Here is a 23238-nt window from a genome sequence, read left to right as displayed (position 1 = left end):
TTAAAAGGCTTTCATAATTGAGTTTCAGTCATAAAATAATCTAACACCCATCCCTCCACCAATATATATTTTCCACCACCAATGTCCCCAATACCCCACCCCCTGTTTCTATGGCAGAACAATTTCCTTCCCTCTCACTACTTTTGGGCATTATGGTTTGTAATAAAGATACTGAGAGGCATCATGTTTGGTCCTTTGTATACTTTCAGCACACATCTCCCATCCCGAGCGGTCCCTCCAACCATCACTGACTTATCCCATTCTCTATCCCAGCTGCCTTCTTCCCCAGCTCATGAGGCAGGTTTCTTTCAAACTATGGAGCAGTCTTCCTAGCCCTTGCCTCTACTGTCCATGGGTGTCGGTCTCATATCTGTTATTTTATATTCCACAAATGAATGCAGTCATTCTATGTCTGTTCCTCTCTTTCTGACACATTTCACTTAGAATGATACTTTCGATGACCATGCACAGATTAGCATATCTCATGACTTCTTCTTTCCTAACACAGCTAATCTAGTTGATCCCTGGCATCTCATACAGTCCCCTCACCCTTCTAGGACTGATCCCTGAGAACAGAGTCTGGAGTAAGCCCAAAGCACAACCGGATGTGGCTCCAAAACAAGACAAATAAAAATATTTAATTAAAAAACCAAAAACCTCCAAAAATTATTATTTTATAACAAGACTTTCTAAGTGTAAAAACACACATGTGTAAAAACACACATTCAATTATCCACAATGTACTAAAGCAATTTAAAAGACAGAATAAAAGTAAACCCACCTGAGCTCCTATTGCACTTGTTAACTTGAAGATATACAAAGCAATGTCTAAAAATGGCTGCAAAATAAGTATCAGAAGGTACATTATTAAAAATCATAATTTTATATATTATTATATAAAATATTATGCAGTTTGCTTACTGATACCTAATACACATCAAATGCAAAATGCTATCCCACATGTAACACATAAATTGTCAACCAATTATTTACAATGCACTGTAAGTGCATATAAAAGCAAATGAATGAGTATATAAAAGACATTCTTTTTCAAAGAAAAGAAACAGATTGTCCAATATCTATTTAGAAAAACATTTAACACTTCCTATCAACCAAGGTGCTAAATAAAGTCATCTGAGTTGTAAAACCAAATTTTGGTACCAGCTTTTCTCATTTTATATATCCTCACCTATAAAATGAAAGTCTTTTCCTGATCTTAATATGATCTGATTGTATTACTATATCATCACATCTATAGCTTACCTGTCTATACTCTGAGTTAAACTCAAAATAACTTATAGGTCAGGCTTAACTGAGTCTTAAAAAATGTAACACTGTCCTCCCGTTGTTCATCGATTTGCTCAAGCGGGCACTAGTAAGATCTTAACAAATTGTGAGACTTGTTGTTACTGTTTTTGGCATATCAAATATGTCACGGGTAGCTTGCCAGGCTTTTCCACGCAGGCGAGATACTCTCGGTAGAGTGCCGGGCTCTCTGAGAGGAATGGAGGAATCGAACCCGGGTCGGCCGCATACAAGAGAGATGCCCTACCCACTGTGCTATCGCTCCAGCCCTAATAAAATGAGAAAACTAAAAATTATTATTTGGAGTAAAAACAGATGCAAAGGAGACTTCATATATTGTTCCACTTACAAAAATATTTTAAAATAATATATCATCCACAATATTACCAGGTGACTGGCTGAAGACAAAAGTTAAATATGGGGATTGGGGAAATACTTCAAGGGATGGAGTAAATACTGGCATCTATCTGTAAGGTTCAGATTCAAGCCCTGGCACTTGAATCTGAGCATAGACTCTGAGTAATTCCAGGTTGTTCTGGAGATCCCCCATTACTGTTGAGCCTGAATGTCCATCAAGCTTGCCCCACTGAGCCAAGGATAAGATTCAAGAACTAAGGCTGGAGAGAGAATGTAGTGGGTGGCACCATGTATGCCTTTCACCTGGCTGACCTGGGCTCTATCCCAGCACCCTATATCATCCTCTGAGCTCCAACTGGGGATCCCTGAGCACAGAGGCAAAAGTAAGCCTTAAGCACCACCAGGTGCAGCCCCACACCAAAAACAAACATACCAAAAAAAAAACAAGATACAAGAATATATATATATGTATGTATATATGTATATATGATAAACTACTTACGACAACTCAACAGCAGTTATATTTATTGTGAATGACTTTTCAAGGAACCCAATCAATTCCATATAAATTTAGACTTAAAATTCAACAAATTAACAATAACAGAAAATAGACTACAGAGCCATGCCTCCCCGAGAGGGAAAGGGTATTGCTCCCTTTTGCCCCTTCCCCGCCCCCCCCCAAACAAGGTGGTTGCCACCTCAGAGCTTATTGGAAAGCCAGGTATGAGCCAGCGGTGATGGGGCTGCTGCAGCCTCATGGGAAGGGGAGCGGTACCGGCTCATCCTTCACACCCTACCAAGGCCACAAATTGCCCCCCATGAGCGGTTCTCCAGCACGGCCACGGCATCAGACGCACAGAAACCAATCTCATAATTATCTGGCTCTTGGCAGAAATCCCTCCAGACTTAATTAGTAAAATATCAGAAATCCAAAATCACGCGGCCGTAACATATGGTTCTCATAACCAGCTATAAAAAACAAATTATTTCACAATGCCTTTTCAGCAGTTCTGATTGTTGGGAAATTCTAAACAATAATGGTGCATCTTTTGTTGAAATAATGAATGTAATCAAAATAGAGAGTTAAGTAGAAATCATCTGTCTCACAGGCATTGGGAGGGGTAGGAGGGGGGTATATTGGGGTTATTGGTGATTAAAAGTAAGTACTGGTGAAGGGAAAGGTGTTTGATCATTGTATAACCGAGACTTAAACCTGAAAGCTTTGTAACTTTTCCCACGGTGATTCAATAAATATAACAAAAAAAAGAAAAGAAGAAGAAAACAGAAACTTACTTTACTAAGGTTTGAATATAGATCAACAACACTGTTACAAAACTTTTCTACATCTTGAGTAAGCAGCTGGTCTGGATTAGCAATTCTGTTGTCCAGATTTCCCATTTTATAATATGTGAAGGCTCTACAGGAGCAATAAGAAAATGACTTTTTAAAAAATTCTATCATACTACTCAGTGTAAATTCATAAAGATAAATTCATAAAGACTGTCTTGTTTGTTTTAGAGCAGTAAATTTAAAGAATAACTTCTCAAGTGGAGTCAACAGTACAATCCAAATAGCTTTCTCTATAATTCTAGACCTAAGAACAATTTTCTTCATAAACACTTCTAATAAAAGTGGAAAACTCAGGACCAGATAAACAGTACAAGGGTTAAGGTGCATGTATGGCAGGCAGGCCAAACCCAGCTGGATTCCTGGGACTAAAAGGGGTGGTCCAGCTTATCCCCAGGACCACAGGGCCCAAGCAGCACAGCATTCTCGGGTGCTCAAACTTAATTGACCTGGTTACCCAAGAAACACTGAAAGGGCCCTACCTCCCTCAAAAAAAAAATAGAAATCTTTATCTCATAAATATTAACTTTCATGTTGAGTTTGAGTTTTTAATATAAAAACAGGTATCACTTACTGAAGATACTCCTCATAGAGGTATTTAGTCAGTCTTACTCGGAAACATAGTTTGAGCTCATTTAACCCAAACTTCAAGAAGTTATTAACCAGAGAGATCTGAAACAAACAAACACATGTTATTGGTTTTGTTCTACTTCTACTTAATAAATTATAACTTATGTTACCAAATTTTAAGATTTTTGTAACTGACAGTCCAAATTGATATAATCCAGGTGTTTTCTGTTTTTCTTAAAACTTTACAAAGATACAAAACAACTTGCTTTAACAAATACAGTAACTGGTCATATTTCATTGATATGTTAAGCTTTAGTTGGAATTTAATCTTAGAATATGTTTATGTCATTATGAGAACTTTTGGTTGTCTGGGGCTTTATGGGGGTAAACAGAAGGCCAAATATGTCACCTTTCTATCCTCTGTAAAGAACTTGTTTTTAAGAGTCTTTAACACTTAATGTTGCTATCTGCTATTTCCTATTATCAGGATTATTATAATCCTAAACAATGGAATTATGTATAAGCAGAATTTGCATTTGTTTTTTTGGAATACTATGTTTTATACTAATATTTTTAGATAATTTGTAGAATCATTTTTACTACTTTTCCATCAATAAATAATTCTTCCAATTACAAACTCAATATACATAAAAATTCTCTGAAAAAATAGGTTTTTACTAATTCTCAATCTTTGATATTATGTTATCTCAATCTTTTATTTTAAAAATAAAAGATTACTTTTATTTTTAAGAATCAAGTTTCACAAAGGTGCTTTTTTATTACTTATGTTTTATCCAAAACCCTTTATTTAAAAAAAATGCAATTTAATTAAAACTACACTAATAGTAAAAGTTACTATAGTTGTTTAAAGTCTAAAACAATAAATGGTTCTCAACCAGTGTGATTTTTTTTGCCCCACAGGATCTAGGTCCAAGAATATATTTGCTAAAATCTAGAGATATTTTTGATGCTCCCACTCAAGAATGGATACTTTGCCATTAGTGGGATATTACTAACCATTCAAAAAATACTAACATAAATTTCTTCATTAACTCCACGAACACATACTATAAGTAAACTATAAATAAACCAGAAATAATCTTTAATTCTTCTCTCAAAGATATATAATTACAAGAACAATTTATAAATTACAAAACTAAGTTTGAAATAGGAACTTAGCATCACAAGTTTTTAATGAACCAAGTGAAAATCTTTAAATTTTTTAGTAACATGCAAATTTTCCTATGTAAAAGATTTTAAAGATACACTTACTAGAGGCATGGCAGCAATGAAGTTGAATAAGTATTTCTTGAAATCTTTTCTGCTACGACCAATGATACCACTGCAAACCATCACATGCAATGTATTAGTTGCAACAGAAGCAAAATTTTATGCTAAAATCTTCTGTAAACTCAAAAGTTACATACTCAACATTTTCTTTTGAATCAGAAAAATCAGTAAGACAAATATGCTAAATTTTCATACAAAAATATATCTTCAACTTCTGAAATTTTACCATTTTAAATAGCCTGCTTTGGAAATTACTTTTATAAATAACATAAGAATTAGTTCTTTCCTTAAGAAAAAATGACATTTTTTTAAAGGCTTAAGCTATCCCCACCAGTCTTTTAGAGACAAAAAAAAATAAAAAATAAAAGTTCTGTGGACAAATAAATGTGGGAAATCCTGAATAAAGCAAAGCTAACAAATCTTTGGTTTTTATCAAAGAACACCACAAAATTCCTAGTATTATTTAAATATATGCATTCCAAGTCTCTCAGAGCGCTGTGTAACATTTTCTCTGAATTAGGAATTCAAAGAACATACCTTAGGGAATGCTACTTTAGACTGAATGGAAGACTAACAGTCTCATTTTTGCTATAGCTCCTAAATTTTGAAAAATAAAATGTTAATCATTGTAAGAATGTTATAGACAAGAAAGAATTAAGGCAGTATAAAATGTTTAGTGGTTCAAATTAAAATCATCTGAACCAAACTTTTAAGTGCTTCAGTGATACCCAAGCTGTGAAACTCATGCAACTATGAAACTTTGGTAAAACACATGCTAATCACTCAGCAATGGTTTACCATTGGAATAGCAGCTATAAATTTAAAAAGTGGTTTCTTGAATAAAGTCTTATCTCTGCTTACTATTCCACTGAAAAGGAAAAGCAATAATTAATAAAGAATATAGTAGTCCTAAGTTACTGTAGTTCTAATTGCTACTTCTAAAAGAAGTATCTATATGGTACTATTAGAAGAAGATACTAAAAGAAGTATCAATTAATTAGGTACTTCCTAATGCTACTAGCAGTTCGATGAACAGAATAAAAGATTTCTTTATGATACATGTAGTAACAATAGTGAGTTAAGGATTCCCCTAAATATCATCAAGACACTGCAGTTTTTACCTTAAAGGAGATCTTTTCTATTAAGATTTGCCTATAATCCAGTTACTAACTACTCTTAACAAAAGATATAAAGAATACAAAAATAAAGAACAGTAAAGACAATCATGAATCTCTTTGAAATATTTTATCATAAAAATACATTAATATAGCCCTACTTTGGAATACAGAAAAAGGAAAGGACAGAAAATTAATCTGTAATATGGTTTTAGCAATAATATGTAATATGGAGTTTAAAAATGTGTTAATTCTTCTTCCCCTCCCAGGTCAATTAACCCTCCAGGACTTGGATTTCACAGTGTAAGCGCCCCAGGCGCCCTCTAGGACCCTGGGACAAAAGCAGCCCTGAGCCTCTTCCTCTTCATCCCCAATGCTGTGCCTCTGTGCCAGTCTTCTTCCTCTCCCAGCTAGTACCTGCCACAAACACCAGGGCCCCGTGGGGGCGTAGCCTTTTCGGAAGTGGACATGGCTTCTGCAAAGTGGGCGTGTCCTAATTCCTGCCTGCTCTCTCACAGCTTCAGGTAGTTAACTGATACCAAGAAATCTACTCTAATATCTCAGTTCCCATACCTACACACCAACATGAAGAAACAAAGCAAATCCCCACCACATGCGGATGAAGATGAAAAGAGTCCAGAAGCCTCAGTAGGTGCTACTCACCTAAAGGACCTCTCTAAGAAAGAATTCAGATATGAAGTCATGAAGATGTTCAATTACCTCAATGAAACAATCAGACAGATATCCAGTACCATGACAGAAACAACAGAGAAATTACGGGAAGAAATGAGAGCAATGTCATAAATAAAAGATTCCATAGATGAAATAAAAAACTCAGTCTATGCTCTCTACAGTAAAATGACCACAGCTGAGGACAGAATCAGTGAGCTGGAAGATCAACTGCACCTAGCCAACAGACAACAACAAAACAATGGCAAGAGACATCAAAATAGCTCTAGAGCGAATCAGAGTCCTAGGAGATGATTCCAAGAGGAACAACATTAGAATCATTGGAGTACCAGAAGCTCAGGGAAACAATCCCAATGAAAATGCCACCATTAAACAAATCATTGCTGAAAAATTCCCAGAGCTGGACCATGCAGATTCAAGGAGCCTGAAGGGTGCCAGCTAAAAGGGACCCTAACTCCAAGACTATATCATAGTTAGAATGATCGATGCTGCTGACAGAGACACAATACTGCAAGCAGCAAGGTCAAAGAAAGAAATCACATACAAAGGGGCACCCCTCAGATTCACAGCAGACCTATTAGAGGAAACCCTCCAAGCCCGAAGGAAATGGCAGGATATACTGAAAAAAAAAAACTCACTGAAATGAAAGCTTCACCAAGAATACTCTATCCGGCTAAACTCTCACTCAAAATCGAAAGAACGGTGCACTGTTTTCTAGATAAAAGCAGCTCAGGAACTTCATAGACTCAAAACCAAACCTAAAAAAAGGGCTAAAGGGGCTACTGTAGGACAAAACAAACCCTACAAGCACAACAGACCCTTAAAGAAAGATGACACAAAACACCATAACAATAATCTCTCTCCACATCAACGGTCTAAATTCACCAATTAAGAGACACAGAGTGGAAAAATGGCTTCAGAGACAGAAATAAACATCTGCTGCCTACAAGAAACTCATCTGAACAGTCAGAGCAAACACAGACTCAAAGTTAAAGAACAATCCTGCAAGCAAACAGCTCCCCCAAAAAAGCTGGTGTGGCCATACTGGTACCCAACAACATCAATTTCAGATTGAAAAAGATTAGAAGGGACAGCAAAGGCTATTTTCTATTCATCAAGGGATACATACAACAAGAAGAAATCACACTCTTAAATGTATATGCACCTAATGAGAGAATAGCTAAATATTTAAAACCACTGCTAACAGATTTTAAGGAGGGCATTGCTAGAAACACAATAGTAGCCGGAAATTTCAACATCGCCTTATCACCTCTGGATAGATCAACAAGAACAAAACTCAGCAAGGAAACATTGGCTTTGAAAGAAGAAATAGAAGAGAAAGGGCTTATAGACCTATATAGGGCTTTACACCCCAAAAATAAAGAATACACATTCTTCTCCAGTGTGCACGAAAGATTTTCCAAAATAGACCATGTCCTAGGCCACAAAACATACCTCAATAGAATCAGGAAGACAGAAATAGTATCAACCATCTTTTCAGACCACGATGCATTGAGGATAGAAGTGAATCACACACAGACACGGAGAACCAAATCAAACACCTGGAAATTAAACAACTCAATGCTGAACAATGAGTGGGTCAGGAATGAAGTCAAGGACGAACTCAAAAGATACCTGGAAAAAAAAAGAGAATGAAGACACGACCTACCAGAACTTATGGGATGCAGCGAAAGCTGTATTAAGGGGAAAATTTATCTCTGCAAGCAGTTCTCAGGACGGAAGAAAGGACCCACATAAACAGCTTGACTTCACAGTTCAAGACCTTAGAAAAGGACCAACAGAAAGAGCCCAAATCGGGCAGAAGGAAAGAGATCATAAAACTTAGAGCAGAAATCAATGACATGGAAACCAAAGAAACAATCTGAAAGATCAATGAAACCAAGAGCTGGTTCTTCTAAAAAATAAACAAGATAGATAAACCACTAGCAACAGTCACAAAGAAACAGAGAGAGAGAGAGAACCCTAATAAACCGAATCAGAAATGAGAAGGGGGATATCACAACAGAAACCAAAGAAATTCAAAAGATCATCAGAGACCACTTTGAAAGTTTGTATACCACGAAACAAGAGAAACTAGAAGAAATGGATAAATTCCTGGATTCCTATCATCTCCCAAAGCTGAATCAAGAAGATCTAGAGTACCTGAATAGACCTATTAATATCAAGGAAATTGAAACTGTAATCAAAAGTCTTCCTAAAAACAAAAGCCCAGGTCCAGATAGATTCACTAGCGAATTTTTCCAAACATTTAAAGAACTAGTACCAGTTCTTCTCAAGCTTTTCCAGGAAACTGAAGAAACAGAAGCTCTACAAAACAGTTTCTATGAAGCCCATATCTCTCTAATACCAAAAGGAATCAAAGACACCACAAGAAAAGAAAACTACAGGCCGATATCCCTGATGAACACTGACGCTAAGATCCTCAACAAACTATTAGCAAATAGAATCCAACAACTCATCAAAAAGATCATACACCATGACAAGTGGGATTCATCCCAGGGTTGCAAGGATGGTTTAACATTCCGAAATCAATCAACATAATCTACCATATCAACAAAAGAAAAGATAAAAACCTGGGAGGTGAGAGAGATACTGGGACCCGTGGTGGTAGAAAACGGGCACTGGTGGAGGGATGGGTACTTGATCATTGTATAACTGAAACCCAAGCACAAAAATTTGTAAGTCTACAACTGTACCTCATGGTGTTTCACTAATAAAATTTTTTTAAAAAGATTAAAAAATTTTAAAAAGATGATCATAAAAAAAGATAAAAACCATATGATCATATCAATAGATGCAGAGAAAGCATTTGACAAGATCCAGCACCCGTTTATGATGAAAACCCTCTCAAAAATAGTATAGAGGGGACTTTCCTCAATATAGTTAAAGCCATCAACCACAAGCCTACAGCAAGTATAATCAAACTGAGAGCCTTCTCCCTAAGAACAGGGACGAGACAAGGATGCCCACTCTCTTCATTGCTGTTCAATATAGTACTGGAAGTACATGCAATAGCAGTTAGGCAAGAAAAAGATATTAAGGGCATTCAGGTAGGAAAGGAAGAAGTCAAGCTCTCACTATTTGCACATGATATGATACTATATCTAGAGAATCCTAAAACCTCTATCAAGAAACTCCTAGAAACAATAGACTTGTATAGTAAAGTTGCAGGCTATAAAATCAATACCCAAAAGCCCATGGCTTTCCTACATGCAAATAGTGAGAGAGAAGAAAGTGACATGAAATAAACAATACCATTCACAATTGTGCCCCAGAAAATCAAGTACCTAGGAATTAGCTTAACTAAGGAAGTAAAGGACCTGTAAAAAGAAAATCACAAAATGCTACTTCAGGAAATAAAAGAGGACAAGAGAAAATGGAAAGATATCCCCTGCTCATGGATCAGGAGAATTAACATTGTCAAAATGCCAATACTTCCCAAAGCATTTTACAAATTCAATGCGATCCCTATAATGATTCCCATGACATTCTTCAAAGAAATGAAGCAAACACTCCAGAAATTCATATGGAACAATAAGCCCTCACGAATAGCTAACACAATTCTTGGGATAAAGAAAATGGGAGGAATCAACCTATCTTCAAACTCTACTACAAAGCAGTAAACATCAAAACAGCATGGTACTGGAACAAAGGCAGAGCTGCAGACCAATGGAACAGGGTTGAATATACTGACATCTCCCCCCAAACATATGATCATCTAATCTTTGATAAGGGAGCAAGAAATGTGAAGTGGAGCAAGGAAAGCCTCTTTATCAAATTGTGCTGTCAAAACTGAACAGCTACATACAAAATTATGGGCTCAGATCTCTGCCTAACACCATGTACAAAAGTAAGATCAAAATGGATCAACATCAGACCAGAATCCACAAGGTACATTGAAGACAAAGTTGGCAAAATCCTCCATGACACTCAAGCTAATGGTATCTTCAAAGATGTCACACCACTGGCCAAGCAAGTGAAAACAGAGATAGACAAATGGAACTATCTTAAACTAAGGAGCTTCTGCACCTCAAAAGAAACAGTGACCAAAATACAAAGACAGTCTACAGAATGGGAAATGTGTATTCGTCGAATACACATCCGACAAGGGGTTGATATCAAGGATATACAAAGTACTGGTTGAACTCCACAAGAAGAAAACATCCAACCACATCAAAAAAAATGGGACAACAAAATGAACAGAAACTTTCTCAAAGAAGAAATCCGAATGGCTAAAAGGCACATGAGAAAATGCTCTACATCATTAATCATCCGGGAGATGCAGATCAAAACAACAATGAGATATCATCTCACACCAGAGACTGGCCCACATCCAAAAGAACAAAAGCAACCAGTGTTGGTGTGGATGTGGCGAGAAAGGGACCCTTCTTCGCTGCTGGTGGGAATGCCGACTGGTTCAGCCCTTTTGGAAAACAGTATAGACAATCTTCAAAAAATTAGAAATTGCGCTCCCATTTGACCCAGCAATACCATTTCTGGGAATATATCGCAGAGAGACAAAAAAGTCAAAATGACATCTGCACTTGTATGTTCATTGCTGCACTGTTCACAATAGCCAAAATTTAGAAAAAACCCGAGTGCCCGAGAATAGATGACTGGTTAAAGAAACTTTGGTACATCTACACAATGGAATACTATGCAGCTGTTAGAAAAGATGAAGTCATGAAATTTACATACAAGTGATTCTACATGGAAAGTATCATGCTAAGTGAAATGAGCCAGAAAGAGACGGACAGACATAGAAAGAATGCTCTCATCTGGGGAATATAAAGTAACAGAATGGGAGTAAACACCCAAGAATAGATGAGATAAGTACCAGGAGGTCTGCTCCATGGCTTCCCAGCAGCACATGCTGGGGGAAAAGGTAGCTCAGATAGAGAAGGGAACAGCAGGTAAAGGATGTTTGGAGGACTCCTTTGGGATGCGAGATGCATGCTGAAAGTAGACTGTAGACCAAACACAATGACCACTCAATACCTCTATTGCAAACCACAACACCCTAAAGGAAAGAGAGCAAAAGGGAATGCCCTGCCACAGAACCAGGGTGGGAGTAGGGGGGAAAGGGCGGGAGGGTTGGATGGCTATGGGACCACTGGTGGTGGAGAATGGGCACTGGTGGAGGGATGAGTACTCGATCATTGTATAACTGAAAGCCAAGCACAAAAATTTGTAAGTCTACAACTGTACCTCATGGTGTTTCACTAATAAAAAAACAAAGAAAGAAACAAAAACAAGGTTTTAAAGTCTTAAACAAGGTCACGAAAACCTCTATAAGCTGTCAACTTATCTGGGTTTGGTACTGACTCTTTCCTGTCACCAGCAGATCTATCTCTATAAAAGTAATATAGTGCCTGGAGAAGAGGAGGCAGTAAATATCTTTTAAGTCACTGTCACTGTCCTCCCGTTGTTCATCGATTTGCTCAAGCAGGCCCAGTAAAGTCTCCCTTGTGACACTTGTTACTGTGTTTGGCATACTGAATACATCACAGGTAGCTTGCCAGGCTTTGCCATGTGGACGAGATACTCTTGGTAGCTTGCCAGCTCTACGAGAGGGGCAGAGGAATCAAACCTGGGTCGACCAGGTCAGCTGCGTGCAAGGCAAATGCCCTACCCGCTGTGCTATCGCTCCAACCATCTTTTGAGTAAATAAGAATAATACAAATAATAGAAAACAAACGGCTTAAGAAAATTACACATGGGAGTAATGGGGCATAGAAATGATATATTTGTGATTATAGTAGACTACTTGTCATAAAGTTACAAAAATACATTATGATATTGCTATGCATATATTACTTTAATTAAAATAAAAAGGCTTGGTATAAAAAATTTCTGGGAGAATTGAGTTGAAAATGAAAATCTACATGATTTACACCTATTCAGAACATGTGACTAAGGAATTAATCCCTCCCAGACAACCAAACTTCTTTATTTTCCTAGAGATAAGTCAGAAAACATGCATAAATATCACTTCTCTTCCTACAAATCCGCTAAGAAAAAAAAACCCTCTTTACTTCAAAAATTAGGGGCTGGAGCAATAGCACAACAGGTAGGGCGTTTGCCTTGCACATGGCCGACCCGGGTTCAATTCTCAGCATCCCATATGGTCCCCTGAGCACCCCCAGGAGTAATTCCTGAGTGTAGAGCCAAGAGTAGCCCCTGCGCATAGCCTGGTGTGACCCAAAAAGAAAAAAAAATCAGAAGCATTTAAAAATCTTAAGCACTGTCATTCAAAAGATATCTTATGTTCAAACTGTTATTATGAAAAATACTCTTTTTGCATGTATTTTCAGTGCTGGGGATAGAAGCCAGGACTTTACAAATACTAAGCAACTACTTTACAATTGAGCTACATCCCCAGCCAATAAATTTTTTATTTACAGATAAATGTTAATATAATTAATAACAACAAGAAAAATATATACATAGGGGCTGGAGAGATAATGCAATAGGTAGGTCACTTGGCTTGCATGCACCTGACCCAGGTTTGATCCCAGGCAAACCCCAGCCCCTCTAGGAGTGACTCATACCCACAGAGCCAAGAATTAGTGTGAGCAGCACCAGTAGAAACTCTCCACCCCAAAAAAATGAAAAGAAAAAATATATTAAGCACTAACTTCAGAAACTAAAGAAAGTATTAACAATTTTTTCCTTCTAATAAACATTCTTGATACTTTTTTTGTTTTGAAGCCACACCCACTGGTGCTTAGGGCTTACTCCTGGCTCTGTGCTCAGGGATCATTCCTGGTGGAGCTCGGGAGATCATATAAGGTGCCTGGGTCAGCCAAGTGCAAGGCAAGCACTCTACCTACTGAACTATCTCTCCAGGCTAAGATTTTCCGTTTCATTATTTTCTTCCAAATTAATTCATTTATGTGACATCTGTCAACTTTTTAAAAAAGAAAACTCATTATAGCAATCCTATGCTGCACTTTATTTACTGGTCACTAAAACCTGTATAAACTATCACCTTATCAGGGTTTGGTACTGAGTCTCTCTCCTGCTCACCAGTAGATCTATCTACATATAAAGCAATATAGTGCCTGAACACTGGAGACAGTAAGTAGCTGTTAAGTAAATAAACAAATATATGATCTGAGTAAAGTATTCATACCTAAGTTAGACTCTATTTCCTACTAAGTAAGGCAACACCAATATGTGAAACAAATAAGAATTTCATAAATATGAGCAAGATGAATAAAAAGTACCTTTCAATAAGAGTCCCATTTTGAATCATCCAAACATCACAATATGTTCGAGACACCAGCATGACAGCAATAAGAATCAAGTAACCTGTCTAAAATAAATTGTGAGCAGTAAATAAAATGAATGCAATTTAGAGAGTTAAAAGAAAGAGCACCTTGGTAAATATTTTTGGTTTCTAAATCCAAAGGTTTATTCTAACTTTAATTTAGTTAGTTTATAGGCAATTTTAAAAGATAATTTATAAAGAATCTAAAAATATAAATGGAAAAGGCCTTAAAACCATTTAATCTGGGGCTGGAGCAATAGCATAGTGGATAGGGCATTTGCCTTGCACGCGGCCCACCCAGATTCGATTCCCAGCATCCTATATGGTCGACCCCCTGAGCACTGCCAGGAGTAATTCCTGAGAACATGAGCCAGGAGTAACCCCTATGCAACACTGGGTATGACCAAAAAGGAAATAAAAAAGGACTATTAAATCTAACTTCCTAATCCAGAATTCAAAATTGAAACTTAGCAAGTCATGTCATAAAATTAGCTAACAGAAGCTAGTCATGTAACTTAAATTATCTAAATCACAGTACATAGCATTTTAACATACAATTCAAGTAAAAAAAATACAAACTACTAATATACAGTTAAACAATAAAATAATATTGAAGTCTACAATTTTGCCGGAGTTCCTCACATCACAGGGCTGTCAATTTAGCAGTTAGCACAAAATTCACACACACACAGACACATACACACACACACACACACACACACAAACACATTAAGAAAAAAGAGATAAATACAGGTAGTATATTTGTTTCACTTCATGAGGTAAGTGGCAGGATAGAAAAATTGGGGTGGAAAGAGGGTTTTTGATATTAGAAACACGTAACAAAGGAACAAGTAAAACAAAGGGGGAAATGAGGATTATGAATTCTGTAAAGAGATAAATGATTCAATAAAAATAACAGATAAAACCATATAAATTATGTAACTACAAAAGCAGCAGAATTTAGTTAATAAGATTGCAAACTTATGGAAAAAACAAAATGCTAAGACGTACTGTTTAAATAACAACGCTTAGGCAATACTAGGTGAGCATTACCACAGAGGGAGACAGGATGAGGCTGAGTGGCAGAGTCAGTAGCTATTATCTCTGTGTGTGATGAGAACCTAGTCTCCAACCTCCTTTACACACATATTCAAAGCTGACCTTAAGTTTTCCTGAAATCAGGAGAATATGAAGGCAATATATAAGCTTAAGTCAGGGAAAGGAGAGGGAATGGCAGCAGGGGGTGGGGGGGGAGGTGGGGTACGTGTTAGAAAATGCATTTAATTTCAAAAGTATGGACCTTAACAGCAACTGTTCGTTGTTGTTGCTGTAGTATATGGGGTCCACAGCCTTTACTGGGTATTATTCTGAGTCCACAGGGTGCGCTGATTAAACCCAGCTTCTAACACATGCTTTTTCACTTCACCCAAGCCAAATACCACTCCCCACACCCAAGTGAATTATAGTATTTTTAAAAAGGTGAGTGTACTGGAAAAAATAGGGCAAGGAATCATAAAAGAATGAAGCCGGGGCTGGAGAGATAGCACAGAGGGTAGGGCATTTGCCTTACACGCAGCCGACCCGGGTTCGATTCCCAGCATCCCATATGGTCCTCTGAGCACCACCAGGAGTGACTCCTTAAATAGCGTTTCAGTCCTAAATTAATCATTTGGATATCAAAGTAACATTAGAATAATTGCTTATTTTTCCTTCATTTTATGTTCATGTCTTTAAGCACACTGTCACGGTCCTCCCGTTGTTCATCGATTTGCTCAAGCTACCTGCAAAAACTTTGACAAACTTGGATTACTGAAAATCCTCAAATGCCTTTATGCAAAGGATAGCCTCAGACTCACTGCCATTCCTAGTATTAGTGGGTTCAGGAAACAAAAAATTTGAACTAAAATAAAATTCAAACTTAAACAAGAGTCTCTCTTGGGACCAGAGCAATAATTGTATAGAGGTAGGGTGTTTTCTTTGCACATGGTCAACCTAGGTTCAATCCCTGGCACCACATATGATCCCTGGAGCAACTCTAGAAGTAATTACTAAGTACAGAGCCAGGAGTAACTCCAAGGCACCTCTGGGGAGTGGCCCAAAAACCAAAGAATAAAAAAGAAACTCACATGTATAAACATCAATATTTTCCTACAGGGCCTTTTATTTTCTCTACTTCAAAAGTCAATCTCTCCACACCTACCTCTATTTTCCTGAGATTGCTATGAAATAATAACTTTATTTCACTTTCTGAGACTGGAGTTAAAGTTAGATTTTTTTTTATGATACTATACTAAATGTTTCTGGGTTCCAGACACTATGAGTGGTAAAAGGCCTCGCTTGCAGGAATAAGGCCAGGAAGGCTCTCTCTGGTGGTACCCACAGACACCCAGCACCTCAGCAGTGTTCACTCCAATGTGTGCAAGCACCACAACTAAAGTGTCTGACCCCAAGTGGACATCACAACTGAAATATGTATAAGCACCTGGGGCAGGGGTGCAACCTTGGCTTGTACAACAACCAGAACATGTCTGAACACAACAAGTGAAGTGTGTGGCCCCCAGGGAGTACATGTTAAGGACTGCGACGAAAATTCTGCAATGCCTGGTGAGCACGATGACCATGAGTATGAGCATAACAACCAGATGTGCAATCCCTGGTAAGAAAACACAACCATGTAAGTTACAACCAAGCATGTGCTTGACCCCCATCATTTGCAACAAACAAGAACAAAATAAAGAGAATGGGAGAGGTGGGGAAGAATGTTCATAAATAACTAGACCTAAGACAAAATTCCCATATTAAGCTCTTCTCCCTTCAGAGATGGAGCTAATGCTTCACATTCATTTTCACATACATGACCACAGACCAAAACTGACAATTCTGTGTGGAAGGCTAACAGGCAGCAAGATAAACACACACACACACACACACACACACACACACACACACACTTCAACATTTTCCAATTTTCGTCAAGAAATGTGTATTATATCTGTCCAATTAAAAAAACTTAAGTGCACATACATATATGATGTAGATGTAGAAGACATTTAAAAGAGCTTCTGAAGGACAAAAGAACATAATGCTAAACTGACAGGGAAGGAAAGCATCCAAAATAATTGAAGAATGTCTGTTCACTTTGGGGATTATAGTGCCTTTGAGAACATCTTATCCTCTCCTTGCTATTAATAGATTACAAGGTTAATAATTTAATATTTAAACAATGAGAAAAATTATGTCTTATGAAAATAAATTTTTCTAAAAATAGACTATACTAGGATATTCCTTAAGGAAGAATAATTAAAGAATGCTAAAATACTTAGGTACACATATTAAGAAAAAAATGTATCAGAGCCCAGTGATTAAATATACAAGGTATGTGGAGGAGAAATATGTCAAAGGCAATATTCAAATCATAAAGAGTATAACAGTAAGCGATTACTTAGAAAATACATTATTTTAATGATTATTTTAAATACTTATCAAATGATAAAAGACAATATAAGGGCAAAAGAAATACTAAGACAACTTTATAACTAGAATTAGGTCACTTCCTAAAAATACTTTAAAAATACAATTTTTACATCTTAATGTATGAAACACGAAGCGATCCTCAAAATATTGATTTAATATACATGTGATTTCTTAACATCTCAATGGAATAAAAGTCTCCCTAAATGTAATCATTTTACTAACAATATTTAACTATAAGGAATCAACATCAATAGCTAAGGTATATATTCTCGACTATTTCACAGACAATAATAATATTTTTAAATAAGAGAAAATCTTAAAACATCATGAGTAATAAGAAAACTTGATCCAAAGACAAAAACATGTAGTTTTCTTTACCTATAAGAAACATTTGACCTATAATCTAACAAAGCTTTATAACTTTATCATTCTGATTTCCTGTAACCTTAAAAGCTGACCATCACCATATTCCGTAAGACTTACCTCTTTGCAAAACGTTCTGGGGACCATAATTTTCAGAATACGTGTCAGTCTTGAAAAAAATAACCTGTCCACCATAGCCCGCTCTTTCTTTCCCTCTTTCTACATTTGGAGAAGGAAAAAAAAACTTTTTAATACAGCTATAAAGTTAACAATTTTTTTTAAAACAAGTTTCCTCTTAGTCAACCATCATTTAGAGAACAGTACTATTCTTCCTATTCAAATGTGTTTTCAAGTAAATAAGGTGCTTTCAAAAATTGAGTAAGGAAATGAGAACTTCTGAAGTTTCTACCAGTATAAGAGCAAATATGTAATACTCAAGTGAGAGTGAGTTTCATATGCTTGAAGAGCAACAACAATCAAAAACATCAATCTGGCTACAGCTCTGAGCAAGGGAGCAAAGCAGATGAGGTCAGGGATAGTTAAGAAATAGTCAAAGTATTACTGAAGCACATTAAAATATTAACAACTATTGTGATATTCCTCCTCCTCCTCCTGATTTTATTACATTTTATTCTTTTAATAAAATCAGCATGGTCTTAATGGATAAAAGGCCAGACCAGATTTTGCTAAAATTGGATAAAATACGGCAGACTAAAATCATAACAACAAAAACAAAGAGAAATAAACACACAGAGAGACTATCACAACTTAAGAGATTAAGTTTTGTCCTTAACTTAAGGACAAGGTTCTTTCCATGGTCCTTACCTACTCAATGCTATCAGCAATTTTGAGGGAGAATAAGGCAGCAATTGAATTTATAGATAGTACTTTCTAGTATGGTATGTGAGAACTGCATTCAAAATTACACTGAGAGCAAACATCAACAAATCTAAAAAGCTGACATTTACAGAGCTAAATAATTACTTAAAAGAAACCTATTGAGCTATTCAACTATTCAGCAATTCAACTTCAAGAGAAGTGAAAACATATGCTCACAAAGTGTTCATACAACATCATTCATGACAGTGAAAATATGAAAATAGCCTAGGGGCCAGAGAAATTACAGTGGTTAGGACACATACCTAGCATGTACCCAACCCAGGTTCAATGTCTAGCAGGCCCCTGACCACCACAGGAGTGGTTTAGTAGTCCCAGGATGAAAGGGCTGAGCAGTATTGTAATCTCAAACCCAGAACTAGACCACAGGCACAGTTGACTGAGAACACCCAATGGAGTCCTAGGGCCTCCCGAACACTGGGATACCACAAGGTTCTCCCACTTTGGGGAGAACCCAAAGTAAAAAAAAAAAAAATTAACTAAATATTTTTCAATTGATGAATGAATAAATAAGATATAGTACACCTATACAATGGAATATTATTTGGCAATAAAATGAAATTCTGATAGATGCAACAAAAATAGATGAATCTTGAAAACAACACACTAAGTGATTTCGGTCACAAAGGCCACTCAATATAAAAGATTCTATTTATATGAAATGTTCAGAACAAGGTGATTAATAGAGACAGAAAGTAAATTTCATTACAAAGAAATTTTAGGTTGAATTTTAGCAGTATAGTACACTCTGCAAGAAGTGCCAGAGCCAGGGAGATAGCTTAAAAAATAGTACATGCCTTGCATATTTGATGCCAAGTTTGATCCTCACACCACATGCTCCACTGCTGACCCAAGCACTGCCAGGCCCTTGTAAGTAGCCCTTGTGCCACCTGAGCATTGTTTGGAAGCACCCTTTCTCCCAAAAAGAGAGATACAACAATGCTAATATGTTCCATACTAATCAGACAACATCTGGAACACTAAAGTTCTGTTTTGGTTTGGGGCCACACCTGATGATGCTCAGGACTTACACCCTATTTCAGGGATCACTCCTAGGGGCCTCAGGGAACTGTATGTGGTGCCAGAGATCAAACTGGGATCAACTTCATGCAAGGTAAACACTTAATCCCTAAACTATCTCTGTGGCCCCAAACTATGTTCTAAGCCTTGAGAAACAAAGGTCCTGAGGAAATTTACAACAAAATTTCTAAAAATAAGAAACCACATCATATGAGAAACATTTGGCATAAGGGTTGCTTACTGTGCATGGGGGGGGGGGGGAGGTAGACTATTCAAATATGATAATTTTCTAAGGTAAATGGAGTAGACCTATGTTGCAAATAGAATTAATTATTAAAAGGCTAAGGGAGAGGGGACATAAATTCATTACAAACTAAACAGATTCAAATAAACACTATATATTATCTATTAAGGTTTTCTATTTCAGAAAAAATTGTATAGTATGTCATAGACTGGAGATGCTTTAGTTCACTTCTACTTCTATAATTCTTTTAAAACTTTTTTTGGTTTTTGTCTTTTGATTTTTAATGACACCTAGTAATGTTCAGTAAACTATGGAATACTTAATCCCAGGCCTCCAGCATAAAAAGCAAGAACTCCAGTCCTTTGCACTATCTTTCTATACCCTAAAAGTCTATAACTTTTAGTTAAAAATTATATGATGAAATAAGTGCATGAAATCCCAAAGAGGTAAATAATTCTATGTTTTACCTCATTCTGTAGTAGCTGTTTTCCATTTTTCTTACTGTAGAGAAAAAGAGAGAGCTTTATTTGTAATTTGTTCCCATCATAAAAATTATTCTAAGATAGTAACAGAATATATCAAAGTCTCCAAATACAGATTTTTTTCATATCAAATAGAACATATCAGTAGTAACCTAGTTGTCACTTATTAAATATAATTGATATAACGTATTCAATAAATATTACTATTATGAATCAATTACTGTCCTGGTTATTTTTATATATTTATTTTATAAAATACTTCCAAAAGGAGGTGGAATCTATATCTCCATTCTTGAAAGAAAGCTTGGATATATAAAGTGTTTTTAGCTAAGGAGATATTAGTAAATAGACAAAAGCAAAGGTCTGACTAGTGTCTATACTCTACTCTCAGGCTGCTGCAGTCTTTACCAAGTAATGAGAGCTCTATTCCCAGCTAGCTGCCTGAAGGATCAGAGATCATATGCTATTTTCATGATACAAATAAACTTGAGAAAAAATTTGCAATCCTAAGGTTCATGCTACCCAGAGTTCTTAATCTAGTACTTAGACATCTAATAATTAGCTATTTCCCTTAACAATATACATTCCAGGCTTTCCTAAAGGTGCCATGGCACTCTCTGGTAATGATCACACTTCAAATTTCCTGTTTAATATACATTTCCTTCCAGTCAATTAGTTTCATAGATCAAGAGTTATTGCAGGTTGGCTTCTCCAAAACAGAGATCAGACTGTGTTTGGCGGGTGTAAGTTGTTTGCCAGAGGTCAACACCTATGAAAGGAAGACGGGGAAAGCAAATTCTTACAGAATTCAAATTGTGATGCAGGTGCATCCAATAAAATTTCAGTCAAACAGGTAAATCACAACGTTTCTGTGATGGGTTGAAATGGCCAAGACAATACACCTAGGCATCATTCCCTCAGTAAAAGCAGAAGGTCCCAGGGCAGTTGTGCCCTACAAGAAGTTGGCTTTGCATCTGAAATGCTAAGAGTAGGAGGTGTTATGTAGTCAGCCCTATTCCTAACAACTAGATGGTAAGCCCTTTTTGGGGAGAAAATCGTGGGGGGGGGGGGGGGGGGGGACCGGCACATGTCTGGTCCACCACAGAAGTCATGTCACTCAACCCTTTATGTTTAACACTTAGCTAAGCTCTCAAAATCTGCAGAATGAAATTTTCAGTAACATAAAACTAAATCGCCAAGACTAGAAAAATACAACTGTAATTCATAAGATTCTTAGGTTCTATTTTGAGGGGGGTTGGGTTTTGTTCTTTATTTCTTTTGGTTTGGGGTGACACTCAGTAGAGCTCAGTGTTGACTGCTGACTCTGTGTAGGGGAACATATGTGGTACTGGGGATTGAATCCAGTAACATGCAAGGTAAGCACCTTCACCACTGTACTATTGCTCCAGCCCCCTGCTCAGGTTTCTTATCATTTCTAATTTCACTTGTATTGCAAAAAGATTTCTTTTTAAACATCTTTGTAAGAATTCACTTCAGAAAATGGCACATTTGTGTCTGTGTGTATATGTCCAAACATGTGCAATTAAATAAAAGTCCTCATTTTAGAGCTTTCTAACCCCTCTCCACCCTTTCTAAATCTGACAGTACAGGAACAGCACAGAAAAAAAAATTAGAACTACCCTATTACTTAGCAATTTCATGCTTCAATATCGATACAAAGAACACAACATGACTAATCAAAAAAAGATATACACACAACTATTTTCACTGCTACATTTACAGCAGCCAAAATCTGGAAATAACCCAAGTGCTCAAATCAGTGGAGAAAGAATTTTTAACTCTTTTTCTCCCTTCATATTTCTCTACGCAAATAGCTTTGAATAAAATAATTTACTTCAGTAATACACATACATATATATCACATCAATAGATGGAGAAAAAACTTCTGGCAAGATTTAAAACCCATTCATAGTAAGAAACCCTCAACAAAATAGAGAAGGTACTAACAGTCATCTATAAAATTCCACAACCAACATAATGCTCAGCAACAAAAAGCTTGAAGGCTTCTTTTTTCCTGGAAAAAGAAGTTAACCAATCATTATTTGCAGATGAAATGATAACATCCATAGAAGACCCTTAAGACTCCACTAAAAACTCTTAAACAATAAACCAATACAGAAAGTAGCATTCTTAAAAAAAAAAAATCAATACACAAAAATCAGTTGCATTTCTATATGCAAACTAGGAAAGGAAAAAAATGACTCATTTTTTTGAGGATAAAATAAGAATAGATTTTATTGTAACTTATTTAGAAAAAATGTGAGGAGAGAGAGACTATGACTATGTGTTCAAGAGAGAATACAGGCTTCTACTAAGAGGAAACAGGCAAGCAAAGAAACATAAGCAATTGAGGTAAGAGTTTAAGGAAGAACATGGCTTGAAGAGGAAGCCAAGATGATTCCATTTAAGATGGTATCTAGAAGCATCAATAACTAGAAATTAACTTATCAGACATGAAAGACAAGCATAAAAACTGTAAGTCACTACTAAAAGAAATAAAAACAACAAGAAATGGATAAATATTCTATGTTCATAAATTGGAAAAATATTATCAAAGTGATCATCCTACACAAAGCATTCAGTATTCTCAATTATTCTCAAAGACTGAGAATAATTACATGAAAATTCCTATGACAGTCTTCAAGAATTTGGAAAAAAGTCTATTAAAATTTATCAGGAGATACCAAGATATAAAAGGTTAATGTGCTTGCTTTGCATGCAACTGACCCTGATTTGATTCCCCAAGCACTACCAGGAGTGATCCCAGAA

General features: G+C 36.5%; 1 protein-coding gene across 1 annotated transcript in view; it reads right to left on the bottom strand.

The window, feature by feature from the left end:
- The window catches only part of ABCD3 (ATP binding cassette subfamily D member 3), a 68148-nt gene that overhangs the window by 25059 nt on the left and 19851 nt on the right, over positions 1-23238 (bottom strand). Inside the window, exons 2-8 of the mRNA XM_056139105.1 lie at positions 20434-20467; positions 17926-18024; positions 13925-14013; positions 4852-4921; positions 3584-3681; positions 2956-3079; positions 782-838 (exon numbers count right to left, since the gene is read on the bottom strand). Of these exons, the coding sequence (XP_055995080.1) occupies positions 782-838; positions 2956-3079; positions 3584-3681; positions 4852-4921; positions 13925-14013; positions 17926-18024; positions 20434-20467 (571 nt within the window). The remainder of the gene's footprint in view (positions 1-781; positions 839-2955; positions 3080-3583; positions 3682-4851; positions 4922-13924; positions 14014-17925; positions 18025-20433; positions 20468-23238) is intronic.

This window comes from Sorex fumeus, unplaced genomic scaffold (assembly GCF_029834395.1).
Source record: "Sorex fumeus unplaced genomic scaffold, SorFum_2.1 ptg000131l, whole genome shotgun sequence".
NCBI classification, from domain to species: domain Eukaryota; kingdom Metazoa; phylum Chordata; class Mammalia; order Eulipotyphla; family Soricidae; genus Sorex; species Sorex fumeus.
Note: the sequence above shows the minus strand (reverse complement) of the source record. Positions and strands in the feature narration are given on the sequence as shown.